Here is a 10,000-nt window from a genome sequence, read left to right as displayed (position 1 = left end):
GTCCACTACATTAGACCAGGGTCAATAGGGGAAGTGGTCCACTACATTAGACCAGGGTCAATAGGGGATGTGGTCCACTACATTAGACCAGGGTCAATAGGGGAAGTGGTCCACTACATTAGACCAGGGTCAATAGGGGATGTGGTCCACTACATTAGACCAGGGTCAATAGGGGATGTGGTTCACTACATTAGACCAGGGTCAATAGGGGATGTGGTTCACTACATTAGACCAGGGTCAATAGGGGATGTGGTTCACTACATTAGACCAGGGTCAGGTGAACATGCTGAGGAGAGGACTGCTGTTGAACTAAATGGCACCCTATTCCCTATGTAGTACACTACCTAACAGCCCACAGGGCTCTGCTCAAAATTAGTGCACTACATAGGGAATAGGGAGGGCATTTTGAATGCACCATCAAGCAGGATGTCCTGGGAATATCCTGAGGAGAAGACTGTAGTCTGTCTGTTGGTCTGTCAGAGTTAATGGGACTAACTTCTGTCCTATCAGAGTTAATGGGACTAACTTATGTCCTATCAGAGTTAATGGGACTAGCTTCTGTCCTATCAGAGTTAATGGGACTAACTTCTGTCCTATCAGAGTTAATGGGACTAGCTTCTGTCATATCAGAGTTAATGGGACTAACTTCTGTCCTATCAGAGTTAATGGGACTAACTTCTGTCCTATCAGAGTTAATGGGACTAACTTCTGTCCTATCAGAGTTAATGGGACTAACTTCTGTCCTATCAGAGTTAATGGGACTAACTTCTGTCCTATCAGAGTTAATGGGACTAACTTCTGTCCTATCAGAGTTAATGGGACTAACTTCTGTCCTATCAGAGTTAATGGGACTAACTTCTGTTATATCAGAGTTAATGGGACTAACTTCTGTTCTATCAGAGTTAATGGGACTAACTTCTGTTATATCAGAGTTAATGGGACTAACTTCTGTCCTATCAGATTTAATGGGAATAACTTCTGTCCTATCAGAGTTAATGGGACTACCTTCTGTTATATCAGAGTTAATGGGACTAACTTCTGTCATATCAGAGTTAATGGGACTAACTTCTGTCCTATCAGAGTTAATGGGACTAACTTCTGTCCTATCAGAGTTAATGGGACTAACTTCTGTCCTATCAGAGTTAATGGGACTAACTTCTGTCCTATCAGAGTTAATGGGACTAACTTCTGTCCTATCAGAGTTAATGGGACTAACTTCTGTCCTATCAGAGTTAATGGGACTACCTTCTGTTATATCAGAGTTAATGGGACTAACTTCTGTTATATCAGAGTTAATGGGACTAACTTCTGTTATATCAGAGTTAATGGGACTAACTTCTGTTATATCAGAGTTAATGGGACTAACTTCTGTTATATCAGAGTTAATGGGACTAACTTCTGTTATATCAGAGTTAATGGGACTAACTTCTGTCCTATCAGATTTAATGGGAATAACTTCTGTCCTATCAGAGTTAATAGGACTAACTTCTGTCCTATCAGAGTTAATGGGACTAACTTCTGTCCTATCAGAGTTAATGGGACTAACTTCTGTCCTATCAGAGTTAATGGGACTAACTTCTGTTCTATCAGAGTTAATGGGACTAACTTCTGTCCTATCATAGGTAATGGGACTAACTTCTGTCCTATCATAGTTAATGGGACTAACTTCTGTTATATCAGAGTTAATGGGACTAACTTCTGTCCTATCAGAGTTAATGGGACTAACTTCTGTCCTATCAGATTTAATGGGAATAACTTCTGTCCTATCAGAGTTAATGGGACTAAGTTCTGTTATATCAGAGTTAATGGGACTAACTTCTGTTCTATCAGAGTTAATGGGACTAACTTCTGTCCTATCAGAGTTAATGGGACTAACTTCTGTTATATCAGAGTTAATGGGACTAACTTCTGTCCTATCAGATTTAATGGGAATAACTTCTGTCCTATCAGAGTTAATGGGACTAACTTCTGTCCTATCAGAGTTAATGGGACTAACTTCTGTCCTATCAGAGTTAATGGGACTAACTTCTGTCCTATCAGAGTTAATGGGACTAACTTCTGTCCTATCAGAGTTAATGGGACTAACTTCTGTTACATCAGAGTTAATGGGACTAACTTCTGTTATATCAGAGTTAATGGGACTAACTTCTGTTATATCAGAGTTAATGGGACTAACTTCTGTCCTATCAGAGTTAATGGGACTAATTTCTGTCCCTCTTACCTCCACCCGACACGCAGGCGTCCCATCTAGACATCTGGAAATGCAAATGCGCTACGCTAAATGCTAATAGCACTCGTTAAAACTCAAACGTTCATTAAAACACACACGCAGGGTATTGAATTAAAGCTACACCCGTTGTGAATCCAGCCAACAAGTCAGATTTTTAAAATGCTTTTCGGCGAAAGCATGAGAAGCTATTATCTGATAGCATGCAACACCCCTAAAGACCCGCAGGGGACGTAAACAAAATAATTAGCATAGTCGGCGCTACACAAAATGCAGAAATAAAATATAAAACATTCATTACCTTTGACCATCTTCTTTGTTGGCACTCCTAGATGTCCCATAAACATCACTATTGGATCTTTTTTTCGATTAAATCGGTCCATATATAGCCTAGATATCGATCTATGAAGACTGTGTGATGAAGGAAAAAACACAGTTTTATAACGCAACGTCATTTTTTAAAATAAAAAAAGTCGACGATAAACTTTCACAAAACACTTCGAAATACTTTTGTAATGCAACTTTAGGTATTAGTAAACGTTAATAATCGATCAAATTGATCACAGGGCGATGTATATTCTATAGCTCTACGTCTTGAAATAATGTCCGGGTAAATCTCAGCAAAATATCCGGTCGGAGACCGGAAGAAATGGGCTGTCTCTTGTTTGTTTGACCAAGAAACAAAGCCTAGGCAAATGACAAGACTGTTGACATCGTGTGGAAGCTGTAGGTATTGCAACCTCGGCTCCAGGTAATGTGGTTTCCATTCAACAATACATTCAAGTGGCGCATTGATATATTTTCCAATTTACAGTGATCAGATTTTCCTGCGCTTTTCGATGAAACGCACGTTCTGTTATAGTCACAGCCGTGATTTAACCAGTTTTAGAAACGTCTGAGTGTTTTCTACCCACACATACTAATCATATGCATATACTATATTCCTGGCATGAGTAGCAGGGCTCTGAAATGTTGCGCGATTTTTAACAGAATGTTCGAAAAAGTAGGGGTAGGATCAACAGGTTAATGGGACTAGAGAGATACAGGCTAGAAAGATAGTGATAAAGAGATACGGACTAGAGAAATAGAGACTAGAGTGATTGAGACCTGAGAGATATAGAGATACAGGCTGAGGGATGCAGACTAGAGAGATAGCTACAGACTAGAGAGATAGAGAGTTACAGACTGGAGAGATAGAGAGATACAGACTGGAGAGATAGAGAGTAGAGAGATACAGACTAGAGAGATAGAGACTAGAGAGATACAGACTAGAGAGATACAGACTAGAGAGATACAGACTCGAGAGATACAGAGTAGAGAGATACAGACTAGAGAGATAGAGAGTTACAGACTGGAGAGATAGAGAGTAGAGAGATAGAGCGATAAAGACTATTTATATACAGACTAGAGATAAACAGACTAGAGAGATACAGACTCGAGAGATACAGACTAGAGAGATACAGACTCGAGAGATACAGACTAGAGAGATACAGACTAGAGAGATACAGACTAGATGTTACTAACTTCTTCTCTATCAGAGTTAATGAGACTCCTGCTATTGAAACAGCCTGGCTAAATGTTTGCCTCCTGCTCATCAGAGGGAAGCGTAACTTGGTGCAGCAACTCATGACTATTCATGGTCTTCCCCAAGAGTCTGTTCTGTGTGCATACTGTAATTATCATCTATAGATTGTCCTGCTTATAATTCTACACACTACCTTTTGTTAACCTTTGATTAGATTGACTGGTTGGGTGATGTAGTGACCAGCGTCAGAGATTTTTTTTTTTGTTCAGCGGAGTTGAATGAGTGATGTCCTTACGGGTTCTCCTTTCCTTTCCTTTCCTTTCCTTTCCTTTCCTTTCCTTTCCTTTCCCTTTCCTTTCCTTTCCTTTCCTTTCCTTTCCTTTCCTTTCCTTTCCTTTCCTTTCCTTTCCTTTCCTTTCCTTTCCTTTCCTTTCCTTTCCTTTCCTTTCCTTTCCTTTCCTTTCCTTTCCTTTCCTTTCCTTTCCTTTCCTTCCTTTCCTTTCCTTTCCTTTCCTTTCCTTTCCTTTCCTTTCCTTTCCTTTCCTTTCCTTTCCTTTCCTTTCCTTTCCTTTCCTTTCCTTTCCTTTCCTTTCCTTTCCTTTCCTTTCCTTTCCGATCCTTTCCTTTCCTTTCCTTTCCTTTCCTTTTCCTTTCCTTTCCTTTCCTTTCCTTTCCCTTCCCTTCCCTTCCCTTTCCTTCCTTTCCTTTCCTTTCCTTTCCTTTCCTTCCTTTCCTTTCCTTTCCTTTCCTTTCCTTTTTTCCTTTCCTTCCTTTCCTTTCCTTTCCTTTCCTTTCCTTTCCTTCCCTTTCTTTTCCTTCCTTTCCTTTCCTTTCCTTTCCTTTCCTTTCCTTCCTTTCCTTTCCTTTCCTTTCCTTTCCTTTCCTTTCCTTTCCTTTCCTTTCCTTTCCTTTCCTTTCCTTTCCTTCCCTTTCCTTCCTTTCCTTTCCTTTCACCACTTGGTTCCCTTGTTAGTACCCCACATTGACTTCCCCTCTTTCTTAATTCGTCTTTCCCTGGCTTCCTCTCTCCTCGGGACCCCCAGAACTGCATTGGGAGGAGAAGATCTGTAGTCCCTCACCTCAGATTTTTCTTCTCCAAGGTGTTTTGAGAAGGAATGCAAGGAGAGAGGACATAATAAATCCAGGGAAAATATGACTTTTGGAATGCAAGGAGAGAGGATGTAATAAATCCAGGGAAAATATGACTTTTGGAATGCAAGGAGAGAGGATGTAATAAATCCAGGGAAAAAATGACTTTTGGAATGCAAGGAGAGAGGACGTAATAAATCCAGGGAAAAGATGACTTTTGGAATGCAAGGAGAGAGGATGTAATAAATCCAGGGAAAATATGACTTTTGGAATGCAAGGAGAGAGGACGTAATAAATCCAGGGAAAAGATGACTTTTGGAATGCAAGGAGAGAGGACGTAATAAATCCAGGGAAAAAATGACTTTTGGAATGCAAGGAGAGAGGATGTAATAAATCCAGGGAAAAAATGACTTTGGGAATGCAAGGAGAGAGGACGTAATAAATCCAGGGAAAAAATGACTTTTGGAATGCAAGGAGAGAGGACGTAATAAATCCAGGGAAAAAATGACTTTTGGAATGCAAGGAGAGAGGACGTAATAAATCCAGGGGAAAAAATGACTTTTAGAAAGACCCTGTGTTGTTTATTTCTTCTTCCCTTTTCAGAGTATAATCTGGAGCCGTGTGAGGACCCCGGGACCCCCAGGTTTGGCTGGCACACGGGCATCAGCTTTGGCATCGGGGACTCGCTGGTTTTCTCCTGCAATGCCGGCTATCGCCTAAAGGGGGCCAGGGAGATCTGGTGCCTGGGAGGAGGACGCCGCATGTGGAGTGCCCCTCTGCCAAGGTGTGTGGGTACGTGGTCAGCTGATTTCATTTGTTTATTGGCTCTGTGTGGACTGTGCATAGGACAATGTATTAAACAAGTCTCTATTTAGAGCAGAGGAGAAGGAGGACAACAGGAGGAAATGGGTAGATACTGTTTTCTGTATACGGCTCTAGGTATACGGTCTCAGACAGGGATCCTGCTTCAGTCTCTCTAGACTCTAGCTATACGGTCTCAGACAGGGATCCTGCTTCAGTCTCTCTAGTCTCTAGGTATACGGTCTCAGACAGGGATCCTGCTTCAGTCTCTCTAGTCTCTAGGTATACGTTCTCAGACAGGGATCCTGCTTCAGTCTCTCTAGTCTCTAGCTATACGGTCTCAGACAGGGATCCTGCTTCAGTCTCTCTAGTCTCTAGGTATACGGTCTCAGACAGGGATCCTGCTTCAGTCTCTCTAGTCTCTAGGTATACGGTCTCAGACAGGGATCCTGCTTCAGTCTCTCTAGTCTCTAGCTATACGGTCTCAGACAGGGATCCTGCTTCAGTCTCTCTAGTCTCTAGGTATACGGTCTCAGACAGGGATCCTGCTTCAGTCTCTCTAGTCTCTAGGTATACGGTCTCAGACAGAGTCCTCGATCCCGCTTCAGTCTCTCTAGTCTCTAGGTATACGGTCTCAGACTGGGTCCTCGATCCTGCTTCAGTCTCTCTAGTCTGTATCTCTCTAGTCTTTATATATCTAGTCTGTATCTCTCCATCTCTCTAGTCTGTATATATCTAGTCTGTATCTCTCCATCTCTTAGTCTGTCTGTATATATCTAGTCTGTATCTCTTCATCTCTCTAGTCTGTATATATCTAGTCTGTATCTCTCCATCTCTTAGTCTGTATATATCTAGTCTGTATCTCTCCATCTCTCTAGTCTGTATATATCTAGTCTGTATCTCTCCATCTCTCTAGTCTGTATATATCTAGTCTGTATCTCTCCATCTCTCTAGTCTGTATATATCTAGTCTGTATCTCTCCATCTCTCTAGTCTGTATATATCTAGTCTGTATCTCTCCATCTCTCTAGTCTGTATATATCTAGTCTCCATCTCTCTAGTCTGTATATATCTAGTCTGTATCTCTCCATCTTTCTAGTCTGTAACTCGAATGTCATAAAGATATTGGGAATGAAAGCTGTAGTGATTTCAGAAGTCTCCTCAATCTGTTATCCAACGTGTGATGTTAGACTACTTTCTCACAGTACTGATGATGACGGTGAGGAAAGGAACAGTGACAGTGAGGAAAGGAACAGTGACAGTGAGGAAAGGAACAGTGACGGTGAGGAAAGGAACAGTGACAGTGAGGAAAGGAACAGTGACAGTGAGGAAAGGAACAGTGACAGTGAGGAAAGGAACAGTGACAGTGAGGAAAGGAACAGTGACAGTGAGGAAAGGAACAGTGACAGTGAGGAAAGGAACAGTGACAGTGAGGAAAGGAACAGTGACAGTGAGGAAAGGAACAGTGACAGTGAGGAAAGGAACAGTGACAGTGAGGAAAGGAACAGTGACAGTGAGGAAAGGAACAGTGACAGCGAGGAAAGGAACAGTGACAGTGAGGAAAGGAACAGTGACAGTGAGGAAAGGAACAGTGACAGTGAGGAAAGGAACAGTGACGGTGAGGAAAGGAACAGTGACAGTGAGGAAAGGAACAGTGACAGTGAGGAAAGGAACAGTGACAGTGAGGAAAGGAACAGTGACAGTGAGGAAAGGAACAGTGACAGTGAGGAAAGGAACAGTGACAGTGAGGAAAGGAACAGTGACAGTGAGGAAAGGAACAGTGACAGTGAGGAAAGGAACAGTGACAGTGAGGAAAGGAACAGTGACAGTGAGGAAAGGAACAGTGACAGTGAGGAAAGGAACAGTGACAGTGAGGAAAGGAACAGTGACAGTGAGGAAAGGAACAGTGACAGTGAGGAAAGGAACAGTGACAGTGAGGAAAGGAACAGTGACAGTGAGGAAAGGAACAGTGACAGTGAGGAAGGAACAGTGACAGTGAGGAAAGGAACAGTGACAGTGAGGAAAGGAACAGTGACAGCGAGGAAAGGAACAGTGACAGTGAGGAAAGGAACAGTGACAGTGAGGAAAGGAACAGTGACAGTGAGGAAAGGAACAGTGACAGTGAGGAAAGGAACAGTGACGGTGAGGAAAGGAACAGTGACAGTGAGGAAAGGAACAGTGACAGTGAGGAAAGGAACAGTGACAGTGAGGAAGTGAGGAAAGGAACAGTGACGGTGAGGAAAGGAACAGTGACAGTGAGGAAGTGAGGAAAGGAACAGTGACAGTGAGGAAAGGAACAGTGACAGTGAGGAAAGGAACAGTGACAGTGAGGAAGTGAGGAAAGGAACAGTGACAGTGAGGAAAGGAACAGTGACAGTGAGGAAGTGAGAAAGGAACAGTGACAGTGAGGAAAGGAACAGTGACAGTGAGGAAGTGAGGAAAGGAACAGTGACAGTGAGGAAAGGAACAGTGACAGTGAGGAAAGGAACAGTGACAGTGAGGAAAGGAACAGTGACAGTGAGGAAAGGAACAGTGACAGTGAGGAAAGGAACAGTGAGGAGGAAAGGAACAGTGGTGAGGAAAGGAACAGTGACAGTGAGTGAGGAAAGGAACAGTGACAGTGAGGAAAGGAACAGTGACAGTGAGGAAAGGAACAGTGACAGTGAGGAAGGAACAGTGACAGTGAGGAAAGGAACAGTGACAGTGAGGAAAGGAATAGTGACAGTGAAGAAAGGAACTGACGGTGAGGAAAGGAACAGTGACAGTGAGGAAAGGAACAGTGACAGTGAGGAAAGGAACAGTGACAGTGAGGAAAGGAACAGTGACAGCGAGGAAAGGAACAGCGATTAGAAATAGGCTTTTTCGTAAATGCATTTGAACTCTCGTCTTTTGCTCAGTGTAATGATATACTGAATATATCCGTCACAGGGAAACATTACGGACATTGGAAGAGAATTCTCTCGGTCACTTTATTCCACTCTGTGTCTTTGTTCTCTAGCGGAGTGCGGCTCAACCGTTTTCAACAGTGAAGGAGTTGTGTTGTCGCCCAACTACCCACTGAACTACGACAACAGCCACGAGTGTGTCTACAGCATTCAGGTGGAGACGGGAAAGGGCATCAACGTCTCAGCAAGCACTTTCCAACTGGCACAAGGAGACATTCTCAAGGTAATAACCGCCCCCCCCTTTTTCATTCTCTCTCTTCTCTCTCTCTCTCTCTCTCTCTCTCTCTCTCTCTTCTCTCTCTCTCTCTCTCTCTCCTCTCTGTTCTCTCTCTCTCTCTCTCTCTCTTCTCTCTCTCTTCTCTCTTCTCTCTTCTCTCTCTCTCTCTTCTCTCTTCTCTCTCTCTCTCCTCTCTCTCTCTCTCTCTCTCTTCTCTCTCTCTCTCGTTCCTTCTCTCTCTCTGTTCTCTCTCTCTCTCTTCTCTCTCTCTCTCTCTCTCTCTCTCTCTCTCTCTTCTCTCTCTCTTCTCTCTCTCTCTCTCTCTCTCTCTCTCTCTCTCTTTTCTCTTCCCTCTCTCTCTCGTTCCTTCTCCTCTTGTATTCATCCTCTCCCTTTTTTCATTGACAGTGTATAGTATATCAGAGGAAGAATCTGAGTGTGCCTTTTACATTCATTTCAAAACTGTTCCTGAGATCAGTTTGGAATTAGCATAATGACACTTCCATGTCTCTATTTCTGTATGAATAGATTACAGAATATCTACAGGTACACACTTCCAAATCAAATTTTATTCGTCACGTGCGCCGAATACAACAGGTGAAATGAAATTTGTATGTGAAAGGATTACATACAAGCCCTGGAGGCTATATACAGGGTATTACGGTACAGAGTCAATGAGGAGGCTATATACAGGGTATTACGGTACTGAGTCAATGTGGAGGCTATATACAGAGGGTACCGGTACAGAGTCAATGTGGAGGCTATATACAGAGGGTACTGGTACAGAGTCAATGTGGAGGCTATATACAAAGTATTAGGGTACAGAGTCAATGTGGAGGCTATATACAGGGTATTACGGTACTGAGTCAATGTGGAGGCTATATACAGAGTATTAGGGTACAGAGTCAATGTGGAGGCTATATACAGGGTGTTATGGTAAAGAGTCAATGTGGAGGCTATATACAGGGTATTACGGTACAGAGTCAATGTGGAGGCTATATACAGGGTGTTACGGTACAGAGTCAATGTGGAGTCTATATACAGGGGGGTACTGGTACAGAGTCAATGTGGAGTCTATATACAGGGGGTACTGGTACAGAGTCAATGTGGAGGCTATATACAGGGTGTTACGGTACAGAGCGTTCTGGGTAGCAGCAGTGTAAAAGAGGGTTCTGGGTAGCCCTTTGATTAGCTGTT

General features: G+C 42.9%; 1 protein-coding gene across 1 annotated transcript in view; it reads left to right on the top strand.

Moving 5' to 3' along the window:
* LOC127922928 (CUB and sushi domain-containing protein 3-like) overlaps positions 1–8,809 on the top strand; it is a gene marked incomplete at its 3' end in the record, with an annotated part of 22,524 nt that extends 13,715 nt beyond the window's left edge. The window contains exons 4-5 of the mRNA XM_052506928.1: positions 5,445–5,633; positions 8,640–8,809. Coding sequence (XP_052362888.1) covers positions 5,445–5,633; positions 8,640–8,809 — 359 coding nt within the window. The remainder of the gene's footprint in view (positions 1–5,444; positions 5,634–8,639) is intronic.
* Between the last annotated feature and the right edge of the window lie 1,191 nt (positions 8,810–10,000).

This window comes from Oncorhynchus keta, unplaced genomic scaffold (assembly GCF_023373465.1).
Source record: "Oncorhynchus keta strain PuntledgeMale-10-30-2019 unplaced genomic scaffold, Oket_V2 Un_contig_27713_pilon_pilon, whole genome shotgun sequence".
Classification (NCBI taxonomy): domain Eukaryota; kingdom Metazoa; phylum Chordata; class Actinopteri; order Salmoniformes; family Salmonidae; genus Oncorhynchus; species Oncorhynchus keta.
This window is presented reverse-complemented; position numbering and strand designations above follow the sequence as displayed.